The 16,657-nt window shown below is 41.0% G+C and overlaps 2 protein-coding genes across 3 annotated transcripts in view; one reads left to right on the top strand and one right to left on the bottom strand.

The window, feature by feature from the left end:
• Positions 1-5,954, top strand: part of hmcn1 (hemicentin 1) — an 82,061-nt gene extending 76,107 nt beyond the window's left edge. Inside the window, exons 94-107 of one of the 2 annotated variants that reach the window (XM_085774844.1) lie at positions 84-230; positions 332-469; positions 638-759; positions 853-1,090; positions 1,258-1,320; positions 1,442-1,561; positions 1,677-1,811; positions 1,908-2,021; positions 2,235-2,360; positions 2,489-2,617; positions 3,786-4,154; positions 4,338-4,457; positions 4,552-4,678; positions 4,763-5,954. In XM_085774844.1, the coding sequence (XP_085630970.1) occupies positions 84-230; positions 332-469; positions 638-759; positions 853-1,090; positions 1,258-1,320; positions 1,442-1,561; positions 1,677-1,811; positions 1,908-2,021; positions 2,235-2,360; positions 2,489-2,617; positions 3,786-4,154; positions 4,338-4,457; positions 4,552-4,678; positions 4,763-5,129 (2,315 nt within the window). In that variant the 3' untranslated portion in view covers positions 5,130-5,954. The remainder of the gene's footprint in view (positions 1-83; positions 231-331; positions 470-637; positions 760-852; positions 1,091-1,257; positions 1,321-1,441; positions 1,562-1,676; positions 1,812-1,907; positions 2,022-2,234; positions 2,361-2,488; positions 2,618-3,785; positions 4,155-4,337; positions 4,458-4,551; positions 4,679-4,762) is intronic. The other variant, XM_085774845.1, reaches the window with a different exon arrangement.
• A 4,266-nt stretch (positions 5,955-10,220) lies between these two features.
• On the bottom strand, positions 10,221-12,850 carry arpc5b (actin related protein 2/3 complex, subunit 5B). Its single transcript, XM_085774843.1, has 4 exons — positions 12,577-12,850; positions 11,288-11,360; positions 10,954-11,130; positions 10,221-10,359 (listed from the first exon to the last, which is right to left on the bottom strand). The coding sequence occupies exons 1-4, from the start codon at positions 12,714-12,716 to the stop codon at positions 10,297-10,299; spliced, it is 453 nt and encodes a 150-aa protein (XP_085630969.1). The 5' UTR covers positions 12,717-12,850; the 3' UTR covers positions 10,221-10,296.
• Between the last annotated feature and the right edge of the window lie 3,807 nt (positions 12,851-16,657).

The raw sequence follows: 16,657 nt of genomic DNA, 5'->3' as shown, positions 1-16,657 counted from the left end.
TGTCTATTCAAAAAATTATCTACTGTAATTGTGTGTGGCTCTGTGTACACTTGACACATATTAATACCATCTCATTTTGTCAGGCGGACCCCAGAAGGCACGAGGCACCATCATAGGCAACATTAATGACATCGAATTTGGCATCGCTGTCCTCAATGGCACCATCACAGACAGCAAGTCTGGTGGCAGAATCATCAAAGCCACTATTTCTAACATACCGAGGGCATTAGGTACGTTTCCTTGAACAATTTCTACTTCTACTGTCTACTACTATGTTCTATAAAATCCTACAATGAGTGAAATGTCCCCTTCTCCTGCCTTTTTATTCAAGGCCCTGCAATGAGGAAGCTCATCTCTATCCTGAATCCTATTTACTGGACCACAGCACAAGAAGTAGGAGAGGCAGTCAATGGCTACACGCTAACAGGAGCAGTCTTCAGGCGAGACACACAGGTGGAGTTCGCTACAGGTAAAAATGAACAGGCTCATTTCTGTCTATGCTTCCTATATTCAGTGTTGGTCCAGTGTGATGCCTGTTAGTTGCTTCAGAAATTGTGAAGTTTTTTTTGTACAGTCACTGCCTGATATTTAGTGTTAGTAGGCTGAAGTATGACGCACACTTTCTGGATGTTAACAGGTGAAATCCTGAGGATGACCCACATTGCCAGAGGCCTGGACTCAGATGGAGCGTTGTTATTGGACATTGTAGTAAATGGACACATCTTACAGTTGCCCTCACATGCTGACATTAGCATCAAGGTACAGAAATAAGCAATATGAGGTGAATTTTTAAAAATCTAATTCCAGTATTGAGCCGGTGCTATAATCCAGTACTGTGTTGGTTCATTGCAGGACTACACAGAGGACTACATCCAGACGGGTCCAGGGCAGCTCTACGCTCAGTCAACACGCATGTTCAGCATCGACAGGCAGAGCGTTCCCTACTCTTGGAACCACACCATCTCCTACGACCCGTCCAAGGGCAAGATGCCCTACCTGGTAGAGATGCTGCAGGCCACAGCCATCAGCTCTCAATACCACCCCCTGGAGGAGGTGTTGGAGTTCAGCATCCAAGCCAGTATCACCAAGGGTGAGGATACAGTTCGCTGTGGGAATAATATTTCAACTGTGGGTGATAGGGGGATTCAACTGGGCTAAGAAATTACTGTCTGTGATTTTGCTTTTGTTAGTCATACAGTTACTCTGTCTTATTTATCTTTTAAATGTAATTATAATAACATGTTCGCCTGATTCCAGGTGACCGCAGTAACCAGTGTCCACAGGGCTTCACTTTGGTGTCTGCTGGGCCCTACTGTGCAGGTAGGGTCTTTTCAAACATATTATGCTGTTCCTATCCAGAATCTATTTATGTTTACTGTTTACTACTGTTTTTACTGTTCTGATTATTGCAAAAAAAAAAGTTATGTTTTATGTGCTGCAGATGAAAATGAGTGTGAAGTTGGGAACCCCTGCTCTCATGCGTGTCACAATGCAATGGGCACCTACTACTGCTCCTGTCCCTGGGGCCTCACCATCTCAGCTGATGGCAGGACCTGTCAGGGTACACAGCAAACACACACACACACTCATACTGGACCTGGATCGAATTTAAGGATCATTATAACATCAATAGGTGATTGATTGATTAATTAACATGCCACTCTCCTCTCTCTCAGACATTGATGAGTGTTCTCTGGGTGGGAACGTGTGCCATGACGGGCAGGACTGTGAGAACACTATTGGTTCTTACAGGTGTGTCATGCGTTGTGGGCGTGGTTTCAGGAGAACAGCTGATGGTCTCAGCTGCACAGGTACATCAACAAGCTTTTTTGATTAACTAAGCATGTTTTAAATGTATTTCTTCAAGTTTCCTAAAGCTGACTTACAACATGTTCCCTGTTGCTCAGATGTGAACGAGTGCCAGGAGTCCAATCCATGCAATCAACACTGTCTCAACACCATTGGTAGTTATCGCTGTGCCTGCGAGCCAGGATTTCAACTCAGGAACCGACGTTGTATAGGTGAAAATTCCTTACCTGTCATTTTCAATATTAATGTTACATTTGGGAAAACAATTGTGCATTGTAACTGAGTGGTCAACCTCAAAAATAAGTTACTTAGATTTTACTCTAAGCTCCAACCTGCCCTCTTCACAAAAAACTTTCATTCAATAAATAATTTAATAATATTGTTGGATCTTTTGATTATACCACTTTTCTCTCTTTACACCTCAGATATAAACGAGTGCAGACAGAGGGTTTGTCGTTCAGATCAACAGTGCAAAAACACACGGGGAGGTTACACCTGTATCGACCTGTGTCCGAATGGTATGACCAAAGGTGCCAACGGGACATGTGTAGGTGAGTGCCCAGCGAGAAAGATTCAGCTGATGAACGACTATAAAACTGTACAGACTGAGAGATGACATAATTTTCTAAGCTGAGTTACTAAAGCTGGATTCATAGTCAAGTTTTGGTTTGTGTTGTAGACATCGATGAGTGCAGAGATGGCACACATCAGTGCAGATACAACCAGATCTGCGAGAATACGAGAGGCAGCTACCACTGCACCTGTCCACGTGGCTACAGATCTCAGGGAGTTGGACGGCCGTGTGTTGGTACGTATATCACCTCATTAGGAACAAAAGTTAAACAGAAGACTAATAAAAAATGATATACTGTATAGAGGGATTTTCTAGTACTGATAAGAAGGTCATACTTACACAGCCGAATGTGTCATTCTTTTTAGTTGAGGATGATTGGCAATGCATATGTCACGCATTTTGAAACATTGCTGCCCTGCACTTTCCATCACCTGTCCTGCTTCTCTTTGTGTGTGGGCGACTCACCCCCGCTGAAAATCTAAAATAACTCTGCTCTCATCTGCAGTGTAGTTCAGGCACTATATCCTGCTGTTTGCTTGCTTACATCTTTAAATGCTGCTTTGGGAACATCTTACTAACCCCTAACATTTAATCCAAATACCTTTTTTTTTTACTGCACAGATCAAATGCATGGTGTTTATGCTGTCCGAAGCTCTAGGTTTATTCTAAGTCTGTCCAAGTAAGAGAAAGGGTGAGAGAGCACTACATGAAGGGAAAATAAATATAAATGGTTCCTCCTTTTACACATTGAACATAAAAATACCAGCACCATTACCTCACAGTTGTCTGTCACTCTCTTTCCTTTCAGTCTCTTCCCTTTCTGATCGTTCAAACAATTACATTCATGTTTGAATCTGGCTATTTCCTGGTGTTGCTTTGTATTGGCGTTAATTCCCTGTTACCCCTGTGACATCATTAACCCTGGACGTTGATGTCTGTCTTTGTCAAACACTGTTTTGAGCAGCTGCTATGAACTGGGTTTTGCACCTGATATCACCAACCAATCTGATATCATGTCTTCAGATAAAATGTGAACTAGATCTGAAGTTATTTTCTTCATGCCAGTGCTTTTATTTGATATGAGAGGAAATAATATCCGTCTCTCATTCAAATTAAACAAAAAAAGATATAGTCTCAATACATTTCTGTCTTAGAGACATGAAAATGTATTGTTGTGCAGTGGGGTAATTAACATATCCCCTTTCTCCCCCCCCTCATCCTCATCTTTCTCCTCTATTTTCATGGCCTGCACCATCCCATTTGTCCTTTTCATATTCCATCCTGTGGTTCCTTTTTCCCCCTCTGCATTGTTTTTGTACCTTTTTTCCTTCCACCCTTCTTTTCTATCTCTCTGCCCCCTTTATCTTTTCCTGGTGCTGGTGTTTCTTTGTGCTGGGGGCAGACATAAATGAGTGCGAGCGGCTTCCTCAGCCCTGTGCCCACCAATGCATCAACACGCCTGGCAGCTTCAAGTGCACCTGCCCGCCGGGGCGCCACCTGCTGGGCGACGGCAAGTCCTGCGCTGGCCTGGAGCGTCTGCCCAGCTATGAAAGTCTCTCATATGGCTACCGCACATCTCAATCCTCTCCTGAGCGCAACTCCTACCAACAGCTGTACCACAACTTGGCCTCTCAGAGCTACCACTCTTACACGGCCGCCACAAGGGGGCGCTACAGGAGCCGTAGCCGCAGAGAGACTCGCACACATTCCTCTCAACGAGGCTTCCTGGCTTGTCAGCAAGGGTTTGAGTCCAGGGGTGGCCGCTGTTTAGGTAACTATGGAGGACAGGCAGGGTTGAGATGAGGGAGAGAGCGACACTGTCTCTTTGTGTCGCTGCTGATCGAGGATTGTAACATAATAATGGACTGTGCACTTAAAAAAGTTTTTTAATACATCATTTATGTCTGTTTTTTTTGTCTGTATCATTCTGTATGTGTGTGTGCAATACCAACAGACATCAATGAATGTGAGGTGAGAGATGCCTGTCAACATGAGTGTATGAACACACCAGGGAGCCACAGGTGTCTCTGTCCTGCTGGTTACCGGCTCATGGCCAATGGCAAAACCTGTCAAGGTAAGGACCAGCCAGATCTGTCATCATCACCATGACCTGTGCTTATTATCCCACAGCAGTGCTTCTGTAATAAGCTGTTTCGTTGTATCTCCAGATGTGGACGAGTGTCTGGAGCAGAACATCCAATGTGGAGCGAACCGAATGTGCTTCAACATGAGAGGAAGTTACCAGTGTATCGACACGCCCTGTCCATCAAACTACCAGAGGGATCCAGCCACAGGGTAGACCTCCGCAGAAATAGATTTATCATTTAATTGGAGTTAGAATAGTAGTACATCTTCAATTTTGTTTGTTTTTTGTTGTAGGTTCTGCCTGAAGAACTGTCCACCGAATGACCTGGAGTGTACACTGAGCCCTTATGCTCTGGAGTACAAGCTGCTGTCTCTTCCCTTTGGCATTGCAGCCAATCAGGACCTCATCAGGCTGGTGGCCTACACACAGGACGGAGTGATGCACCCCAGAACCTCCTTCCTGGTGGTGGACGAGGACATAATGTTACCTTTCGCCCTGCGAGACGAGAACCTGAAGGGCGTGCTGTTCACCACACGTGCGCTACGAGAGCCCCACACGTATCGCATGAAGGTCCGAGCCCTCTCCTACAGCGAAGACGGAGGCATCGAGTACCAGACGACCTTCATCGTCTATATCGCCGTCTCTGCCTACCCCTACTGAGAGCACTTTAAACGATGTAAAGAAGAAGGTGCAGTGACGAAGCTCACCCTCCACATGCAGCACCAATGAGAGAGTGATGGTGCGAGTGAGTGGGTGTGGTTGTGGAAAAGAGGCCACATCAGTAAACAGACTGCAGAAAGACTTATTCTGAGTGTGCGAGCACGGCCAGTGAGTGCATACAGCCCTGAAGACATAAGGAAGTAGAATATTAAACAAGCCACTGGAGGTTAACAGGAGGCTTGGATGAAACTGGCTATTAATTGGCTCTAATCTCGGTAAACCTCACTTCAGTCTGTCAGGACTGTTTGTTTAAATATTTGATATTTTTGTCCCATTCAGAGTTATTTATAAGATCGACTAGATTTTGCTCCTCAAAGCCAAAATGTCCGCGACTGGCTCAGGGAGTAGGTTTCAACCCTGCCAAAGAAATCTTTGCCAGTCTCTTATTTACATCTACCTATTATTAACTTATTGGGAAGTGCTTGAACGTGAAAAATGGCCTGGTTCCAACCCTTGTTTTAGCCCTCGTATAATCAGTCACCAAGTGGAGGTGTGACTGGTCAGACATGGTGCTCAACATGGTGAGAGAGAACTTGACTGTCACATATTCTACATCCTCAGGTAGCGGCCTATCATACTTAAAAGTGCATCAGACAGAAACCCATTACATCGTTAGTGTGGCATAATGTTCCATCCAATAGTTGATACCAAGATGTATTTTATTTTTATGGCTTGTACATATGTTTTTTTCTCATAATTGTTTGCATACTGTACTTATTCTATCCATTTTGTAATAAAAAATTAATAAATGAATATACACTGAAATTAAGGGGGAATGCATGTCTGCAGCACTACAGCATAAAACAGCTCTGATCAATAAGCTCATTTTATCAAACTTCTAAAAGTGACCTAAAGATCCAGTTCTTTTTTTCTCTGTGATTTTCTTGAGTGTAAAAAAAAAATCAATGCAAACAAAGAAATATAACCTGAGCACAGGTGCCATTCACATGTTCAATGAAGGGCATGAGTTCAACAACGGTGCCAGCGGGGTTGATATGGATGAAGAGCTGAATTGAAAATTATATTTGACATTTACAGTATCAGAGAAAGAAAATTAGCTTTCACTTAGTGGTTTAGTGGTGATATATAGACAGACAAGTCTGGGATCCTGGAACTTGCCTTGACTTGGTCTTTTTTGGCTTTAAACAGCTTGAAGCAAACAAATCAAACACTGTGGTCTTCTAATAGCTCCAGATAGATTGTGGCTAAACTGTCTCCTTTGTGACAAAACTTTGGGTCTTTTTCTTTCTTTCTTTTTTAAAAACATCAATCTGTGCAACATCAAAGTTTCCCTACAGTGAAGATTTACTAGGCTACATCCTGCATCTGCATCATCAGCCTTCCTGGGACATTCAGCCCCATCTAACCTATCTGGAAAACTAACCAAAAAATCAGGAAGTGCATGAATTTAGTTATTTTATGTGTGCCATCATGGAAAATATCCCAACTTGTTTTTAAATGTCCTGAGCATATAGGACTGTGTAGTCTTGTAGTAGCTACTGTAGGTCTATCTCCTCCAACTGGGGTACTATTTGTTGCACGTGCAGTTAGTAGTAACCTAGCAACAACTAAACTCAGCGCTGGGCTTAGTCGCGCCATTTTATTAGCAGAGCAGACATTTACAGAGAGAGAAGAGGGACAGACAGATGGTCCTTGCATTTTGGACAGAAAGTCAGATTCCCGTTTCCACCACTACACTGGTAACCTGCTACTAAAGGTATGCTAATATTAGCTAACTGGCTGCTGTTACACATACAATAATTTTGTTAGCAACCCTTGCTATCAATGAGCTAGCTTGGCTAACAGTTGGCGGTATGTTTTCTCTTTGTTTGTTGTCTCTCCTGTAATTATTGTGACTGTGGTAAAAGTTGTTTCTCATAATGTGTTTATTGTATTTGGCCACTTTTAGACTCCTGGCCGACGGATGGTGTGAAGTTAGCACAGTGTTGAAGGAAGACCGGAGGCTGTGTTTGAGTTAGCATTAGTGTTGGTCCCAAAGTGCTGTTGTTGGTATGGAGGTGCAACATTTATTAGTGTCAATGACGATCCCCTGCAGACTCCCCAAGGACGATTTAATGTAAGTACATCACAAAACAATATAAAAATGACGATGTGATTTAGCTGGGATTATTCTGGGCTATGATCTGGCCACAGTACATTTGGTGCTAAAAGGAAAATTCTGTGCTGCTTTGATACCCTGATGCCCCTGATCAGTGTAGTTGTGTAACAGCCTGTGAAATCTTCAAATCAGGTTTTATAAGCTAAAACTACCTTATTTTTAATCAAATTATTTGCTTCAGCTAACGTTTTATCACAACTCCACCAGTACACATGTATAGGATGGTGCCCACTGTCCATCTGTCTCTGTGCTGTAGTTGTCTAAGATCTGCTCTTTAGAGTAAATGCCTTTTACCCTAATAAGAGAATGAATAAGAATGACTTTATTAATCCGCAAAGGCAGGAGGTGAAAAGTCAGGATTGTACTTGTTTGTTTTCCTTCATATTAATGTAAAATTTCATCTAAAACGGTATTTGATCAGTGATAAACACAGGCCGTGACTTGTACTATTCCCCATATGTATGATAAATCTTAAGCAGTTTTAGGAGTGATAAATACAGGCCCTGGCTTGTATTCAACATACTATGTCTGTGCATGCAAAACACCATCAAGCATCACGATACAGAGTTATGATCAGCATTCATACCTTTTTATTTATTTATTTTTTGTCAAAAAAACACAAACATAAAAAAGGAATATTTGAGTAAGGCAGTTTGTACATCAGTTTGGTATGTTTCCTCGTCTTCTCGCCCTCGTCTAGGGGAGTATTTCTGACTAGAAAAACATGAAGCAGAAGAATTTCTCCTTTTTGTTCTCATGTAAAACTAGCCATTACTGCATTAGAAAAGGTATCTAATGTTTGGATGCATCATCACTGATGACAGTATTCAAACATGACAACCCATGTCTGAATACCGACTGGCAATAACTCGTGATTAAAACACAATGCTGAAGATACTGTTGTGTTTTGTAAAAAAAAACAACATCCATTGACAAAATCCATGAGTAACTTTAAGTCAGTGTTTGTCTGATTTACCCTCATCACTTTCGTAGCAAGGCTTGAGGTTGCTTATTTAAAAAAGCTACTTTTTAAAATTGTAACACACCTTGCTTTTGTGTTTATATGTAATGTTAATGGTTATACAGTAACTCCACAACTTCTTTTTTTATTCTTCTCTGATATAAAGGGTAACTAAGTCATCAATTAGTTAAGATACATTACCTCCATAAAAGCAAAATAAATCATTTGGCAACAGACATGATCCACCACATTAGGCAGATAGAACTTTCCAGTTTTCTCCTCCTCTTTACTTATATAAAATGTATGGGCTTTAAAAGTGTATGCGGTCATAACAGTATAACTTTCTACTGCAAGACAATACTGTGTATTGAGGATTTGTTTTAAAAATCCAACAGCATGAATTTCAACAGCTTCAATACAAAAATCACAGATTTTTTCCCCCAGAAGACACATAAAACACGTACAAAAGACAGGTATGAAATGCTCGATAAAACACTCAAAATCTCAAAAATGGGTTCATGCGAACTCTATATGTATTTTCAGAGACCAAAATATTCATTATATCATCTTATCTCTCCTGTAAAGCAAGCATGCTGATTTTGTTGAATCGCTTAGCAGTGTTTTTCATTTTGATTGAGTAGGGGTTTGGCCTTGATGGCAAAAAACAAAACAAAAAAACATTGCTATAAAACAATAACAAAAAGAGGAAAATGTGTAATCCTAGATTATCTTTTCTGTTAAATACCAAAAATTAAAAAAAACCAACCTAGAAAGCATTCTCAGGATGATGTCATTTCCTGAAAGTATAAACAGTACCAACAGAGCCACACGATGCCCTGAACAGTAGCAGAGGGTGCGTCAGAAAGTCAGACAAAAACAGGATGTGAGAAGCAGTAAAGTAGGATTAATTAGAGTGGTAGTGGAGATGCATCGTGGGTAATAATCCTTAACTGGGGCAGCAGGCGGCATGGAAAGATGGTTGGATGGAGGAATAGATGACACCAGCTCTACCCCTCACCCCTCCTCCCACTCCCCAGGGGGAGGAATGACGACCCCTGTGAGCAAATCCACCACCCTCCATCTGCGACTGTGCTTTTCAGGAGACTCCCACTGCTAAAGCGTTACAGCGAGACGCAATGAGAGGATTTACTGACAGGGATTCTGGCTTGTATTCCATCAGGAAATCTCTGCTGCAGAGAAAACACAGGAGAACGATGGAAAACCAAAGAAGAGAGAGGTTTCCTGAGTGAAGCAAAGCTGAAACCATCTATGTGTTTGTGTAGAGTCAGTGGAGAATAGATTATCAGAAGTGTTGCCCATGTTTGAGCACATATTTTATAGTTTATATGAGTGTTACTGTTTAAAGCAGTGGTTCTCAACCTTTTTGGCATGTTTCCCTCTCTAAACAAAGGAACACCCAATTGTTACATGGGCCTTTCTTTTCTTGTTCTGCCCAGTTTAAAGAAAGAGAACAATTTTCGTTGTTTTATCTGAATTATTTTTAAAGGCCTGCAAGTAAAATGATTCAGTCATTCATAAAAAAGTAAATAACAGAACATCAGATATATAAAATTAACAGGATTTTGTGTCGTTTTTTCTCTCTCTATCTTGTTAGTGATGTTGTAACCCCATTAAAGTTACACTGCAACTCTTAGGTTGGGAACCACTGGTGTGAAGAATGAGCACACGTTGTGTAGGAATGACATGGAGAGGGAGGACAAACAAAATCAGGGAAGCAGCACAGACACATGGAGTGAGAAGTTATCTGTAGCACCCTGTGAGGAATATGATTTAGTAGGCTGTAATAATAGGCTAAAACAAGAAAACCTATTTTTACTAACTAAATGTGACCCAGATTTAAAGTTTTTTAAAGTACAGCCTTGAACACAGCAGGATCACATTGAGTTGAAAATAAGTTTTTTTCTTTTAGCCCCTATGCCATCTGTTAGAGTACATAAACAGTACAGTAAAGTGCTCCTCCCTGTTTCTGTCAGTGATGTGGAGGGAACTGATCTTCTGTTCATCGTTTAAACCGTCTTCCTCGCTGTTAGTACCCTGACGATGCTGCCCACTCCTCCGGCTGCCAGAGCCTGGACACACAGGAAGAAAAATATTATCGGACTATATTTTTAGTACTGTGGCAAATATAAAAAATCTCTGTGAGCTCATCCTGTGCGCATTTTGTGGCCACTTTTTGTCTCAGACATTTACTCGTTGACAAAGATCATTTGGCTTCAAACCTGTTATCACTTTTCCATGATGTGTTTGTTTCTAAAGTTTCTAAGAAGTTTCTTTCCCAAATCAATGCAGTTTTATCTAATTGCCAAAAATCATAAAGGGATGCACGGATACAATGGGAATAATTGCCAATCAAACGTTTAATTACAGGGTTTTGGTGTCAATACTTTTAATTGATCAAGCTGAACATGTTTGCCCCAGGTCTGAAAGTGGTAAAAAAAAAAAATCCCTAAAGTGAATGCATCACAGTTATATAATTTCCTAAACTGTTCAGAATAATATCTTTAGAAATTTCTCAACCTTAAAAAGGTTACAAACTGATTTAATATGTCACAACCTAATAGGTTCCACACAGTGGGGTGTGAATGAAAACATTGCACCGATGTTGAATCAGTATACTCCAAGCTCAGGCTTTGCAATAATAATCAGTCATATCAAACATTTACCTTTTCATGCCACTGCAGTAGGACTGCGCTGCTGTTTTCTGATGGCCTCTCGAAGCCTTTGTATATGTATTTCATCAGCAGGTCCACGCCATTCTTATCAAGAGACTGCACCCCTTTCTCGATGTCGCTGCTCTTAAAGGCGCTGAGCACTTTCAGCACCAAACCCTCGGCACGTTCCTGGTAGAAAAAGGGAGGACAACTGAAAACCAGAGCTGCTACTGTATAATTACTAGCCAGGTTCAACAGATCTCAGATAAATAATAAGTATATAAATAGTATTAATGATAAATTAGAAATTAGTTGACGATTGATTGATGAATACATCTGAACCCACCTTGACATTCTGGTTCTTTGTGTTGATTGGTGGGTTCTTCAGTACTGCATGTAAAGCCTCCATGAGATTTCCTGTGCAGAGGAGGTTAAGGACGCAACATGGTAAAGCAGGGCAGCCCACCCAAAAAACACAGACTGCACCAAATAGCCCAAGTATGATAAATAACACCCAGTGTCAATCACAAATCAATCACTAATAATATATTAGATTCTGAGTACAGTTCAGTCAGACATTTTTGCTTGCTGTTCAGAATCCAGGTTTAGTCACAGTGATGACGCTCTCATAAATACGACCTCTCATGTTTATCCCGGCTGTGAGAAGATACCATCTTGGTGCAGCTATGGTTTAGCAGGAGGTAATAGGAGTTGAGTTAAATGAGGCACAGTAATGACGCTTTTCATACAGATTTCTCTCTACATTATTACTGAGCTCCAGTGGAGGGTTAGTAGAAAGTATTGTGAATTCTTAACTGAAGGAAATATCTCCTCAATTTATCTTGCTGAAGCTTATTAGTATTTGTAACTGAACTTTAAAATGCATATTTGTGTAATACTAAGCCGGCTATTCCAATTACACAAGACTGGAGCCAAAATAAACAGGAACCATCATTACATTGACCAATAACTCCTCAAACGCAAGTTGATATATCTTTCAATCTCTCACAATAAAAAACAAATATTTGATATCTATTGCATCTGAGTACAAGTTAACACTGACAAGCTCTGCACCACATAGGATTATATACATGTGTATTTATTATTAAATTCTGCTGCAATGAGGTGGGAGGTTACTATCTTATTCAATGAGGAAGTGCAACACTTTCATACCTTATAAGGCCTATACGACTCAGCTGGCTACTCTGTTTTACAGCCACACATGAACACAACACAAGCCTCTCTGGGGTACTTGAACCCAACATGATGCAACTGGGTAAATCTGCAACACTCATCTTTCAGAGACACAATACAACTATAGACCCTGTAGATACCAATGAGGGCTAAGACAACTGTATAGCACTTTGCAGTTAAAAATACTGTACATCGACAGCCTGGGGTGCCTTGGAGCAGAAATCCCAGGAATGTGACTGTCAGGCAAGTCTGGACAGTGACTGGCCTAGTTGCAAACAGCCAATTCGCTTTCTTTGCAACTAGGCAAAAACATATATCCAGAAAATCTACAGACACATTGTAGCATTTCAAAACAAACACCGACTGGTAAACCGAGGCTGTTTTTACTGTTGTAGATCATTGTATGTCACCGTGCAGGCTGGTTGACAATGCAAAGGATATTGTCTGATGAGGGAGTCCACCTCTGCCTCGTCGGGTCCCAGCTGGTTTTCTCCTCCGTCCTCCTCGTCCACGAATTTATTCTCGTCGTACTCGTCCACGTCCACTCGTCTGAAGCGGGCGGACACGGTGTTCTTCGACATGTCGGCGGCGGTTTCGGGGTCTTCTTTCTACCACGAAAAAAAGGGGCCTTTGCTGTTACAGTGATTCCCTTTGATACGGCTGTCACAGCAGAGCAGAGGCAGGCAGCTTCCTGACTTCCTCCCCTTCCCTTCCCTCGGTGTCGTGTGGGTTACCGTGCACCGTGCACACGCTATCGCCGCCCAGTGCCGAGCATCTGGAATTGCAGTGATTTGCATTGTAACTCCCATTTTTGGCCGCTAGAGGGGAGTCAAACCCAATAAATAAGACTGGTTGCATCTGTTTCATAACTGTCTCGAGTCAATTTCACCCATCTAAGAATTTTTTTTATCAAAAAATTCTGTGAGAATTTCTATGCTTAAAGAAATTGGAGTCAAATACAATTTCTGAAAAGTAATCTACACATCACAATCTAAATCGGTGCCTTCTCCACACTAATAGGTATTATATTCCTATTACCCCCTCCCCCATCTCTGGTGCTTAAAACACAAAAGTTTTAATGTTTATGAATATGTTTTTCATCCTATACCTTAATTACCTACAAGGTCCAAAACAACATCAGTATTTTATTTTGTTTTTGCGCATCTCACAGTTGTGGCTGATTATATTCTTGGTAATTTTTTGTCGTATTTTATTATTATTATCACGAATAAAACAATTTTACCCTTCAAGAACAAAAAGAAAATCCATAAACCAGGTATTTTATGTACTTAAAGCAGAAGTAAGCGATCCGGTCGTTTTGGCTAACTTTTTGTCAGCCAATGGAGTTAGCAGTCCCCACCCTCGTCCTTACATCACCACATTCACGCGCATCCCTTGGCTGCACACACAGAGAGGACTGCACCTTTATGCCGTTCTCTCTCCTCATTGGATAAAGGTTGTAGGATACAAGGAAAGTTTTCTCCTCGGCTTACAGCAGAGCAGAGTGACTGACAGACCCGTGTTTCAGACCAAACACTCTATGTAAGTGATTGCCATCGGAAGATATAACTATTTAAGACTTATATTAACACAAACATTCCACTTACTTCTGCTTTAATTTATACTTTTATCGATTTTTAAAGCCCAGCATGTTTACCATCATTTATCATGCGTAAACATAGACCCATATTGGTATAATCATAGTATATAACAAAACATAAAAATACATCTAGGTATAATTAAAATGTAGATCCTTGAGATGTAAATCTGTAAAAAAGAATAATCCAGTTCCTTCATTTTACCTCCATATAAAACATTGACATTGTCTTTTTGTAATGGCTTTATTGTTAACTGGACAGTGAGAACACGTATTGTTTTGTTATTGCTTTATTTGATGAAAGAAGCATGCACAGTCTCAGATCGAGACGTTTAATTAAAATGTACAGGAAAAATATTAAATGTACAGTATATGTGCAACACAGACAAACACAGTTAAGATATTCAATTGACAAATTAGTTCAGCATTATAAATAGAAACAATTACTAACGGGATCCAGGAAGCTTGACTTTACAAGTGAGTGTTAATGACACTTGACACAGATTGATGCAAGGATTCTGTTACAGACTAAACAATACACACACTCACATGCACACAGGGTCAAATGTGATATCCCTGATGGTTGCATTGACATTTAGTCAGATAGGACCCAATGCAACTACTTCAGTGTGTGTGTGCTGAGTCACACTGTCTGCCGACCACTACAGTGTTGTGGTGAAAGTATTTATTTTACTGGGTCTGTAATGGGGTAGTGATCCCACAGACCACCACGTAAGCTCTATGATGTCAAGGTTTTCCTGCGTCAAACTACATTTTTCTCTTTACAAGAAGCATCACATAACTTTCCATGTCGCTAATTCACACACTCATCGTTATTTGAATCAGACAGACTATTTGGAATGACCACAACTAGACACATATCCTTGTCAAACTACCCGACACATGTTTGAACGTTTTGGACCCCCTTCCTGACTTTTTGTCCCAAAACGTATATGAGCTCATGTTGTTGTCATGGGTAACGGGAACAGTTGATTTGTGTAGGTCCTCCTGACCAATAAAAGCTTGTCCAAAACACACAAGCTTTTTCTGGGAAGTCACGGAAATGGGACACACCTACTACTCTCTGCTGCCTTTTTTTTCTTCTGAGGATTGGAATTTTTAATTTGTTATCCACCCTTTCAAGACTGCCGACCCTTTAACTGAGGAAGAGCTATGATAACAGTTGAAGTATTTCCCACTGGAGACCTCCCATCTCGATACACTTGCACATCCTCTCTCACACACACAATCATATCTGCCATATCTGATTCAGGGAGAACTGTTCGTATGAGAAAGTATTGCTCACCGCAGTGGACACATACGAAGGCTATAAGAATAGTAAGATTGTATGATTGTGAAACACAATCTCCTGTTCCACTCACTACTCACACACTGCTCTTCTGCAAACACAGACACTTATGCATAAAAATATCCATACACATTTCTCTTCCTTTTTCTCCTTCTGAGTTTACTTCCACGCCTTCACAAAAACACACATGCCCACACACACTCACACACACAGCGTTGCGTGCATTGGTCATGAATGTCTTCATTGCGGGATTTGTGGAGTGCCCCAACCCGTCTGTGCTATGTGAATGACTCAGCACATCAAAAGGCAAGAATACAGGCACATACATGAGCTTCACGTGAATGTGCAAATTAACAAGCCCTGGAAACTTTCGATATGAAGACCATTTCCCATCCTGCTGTACAGTGAGTGAGTGCACACACTTGGGCAGACAGGCAGACTGCAGAGGAGGTGAAACTCCAAATAGCCTCTTAAAAACCATCTGTATACTCCTACTTTTTAATGTCGAAGCAAATCTGCAAGGCACTGGGCCAGGTGCTTCCGTGCCAGAGAGGGCCAATAACATCACAGCAGAGTATCCTGAGCACATAATTAGCACTTTCACATGAGAGGAATATTGCTCTTGGATGATGATTTAATTGGGGAATGTAATGATTTAGTGGGTGCTGTGTTGGAGCAGGTCTACAGACTGGGGGAAGCTGTGGGTGGCTTGCTCCTTTCTGGAAATGAGAGTGGTTGTGGTGTGTTGTTGTTTTGTAACATCATCACTCTGAGCTTAAAGTCACCCATTCACACCATTTTTGAACTTACTGTACTAGTGATGCATACGGCTTGGCTTTGAGGTTTATTAATGAACACAGCGTCACTCATTAGTTGGAAGTTAGAAATAGTTTTGAACACAGTCACAGACAAATGATGTATAACATCCACCATACTACAGTACACAGCTTCCACGACTTTGGTTATATTTACACAAGTTTTGAGATGTTCTCATGTATATTAATAAGGAATAATGAGTACTGGGAAAGCTAAATGTAGGGAAATGCTGCTTAATGCTAAAGTGGCTAACTGTCAAAGGTAAAGAGCCACATGGAGATTTAAATTCTCTGTAAAGGGGAAGACAGTTTAGTTTAGTGTGTTTATTTCGGTCTTATAAAAACAAGTACAATAGACAAATATAAAAGTATAGATACCAAACAAAACAAAAACACAACAAAGCAATACAACAATGCACTTTGATCGAAAAGGTGTAGGGCAAGCTGAAGCATAAGCTTATTTTGCCTACCCTTCTTAAATTAACATTTTCCGTTCACTCATTTTAAAACTTTTTAACAGAACAAAAAACCTGCATATTCTACATGTGCAGTTTATGAGCACAGTGGTATTTATAATTCAAGTGAGGCACAGGTGAGACCAATCAGGGCGGGACAGATAATCTCACTGTCAGGAGACACATCCGGACAGGAAGTGAGGAGCAGGGCATGGCAGTTTTATTGAAGCTACTGTCAGTATGATATGATACCTCGTAAAAATAAAGTGCTCAGGACACCAGAAAATATTTGACGGCAACTCAAAACTGTAGCTACAGAAATCACAAGAATAAAAAGAATGTAGTG

The sequence above is a fragment of the Trachurus japonicus genome, chromosome 4 (genome assembly GCF_045865225.1).
Source record: "Trachurus japonicus isolate A0001 chromosome 4, Traja_1.0".
Classification (NCBI taxonomy): domain Eukaryota; kingdom Metazoa; phylum Chordata; class Actinopteri; order Carangiformes; family Carangidae; genus Trachurus; species Trachurus japonicus.
The sequence above is the reverse complement of the archived record's forward strand: the minus strand, read 5'-3'. Positions and strand labels throughout refer to the sequence as shown.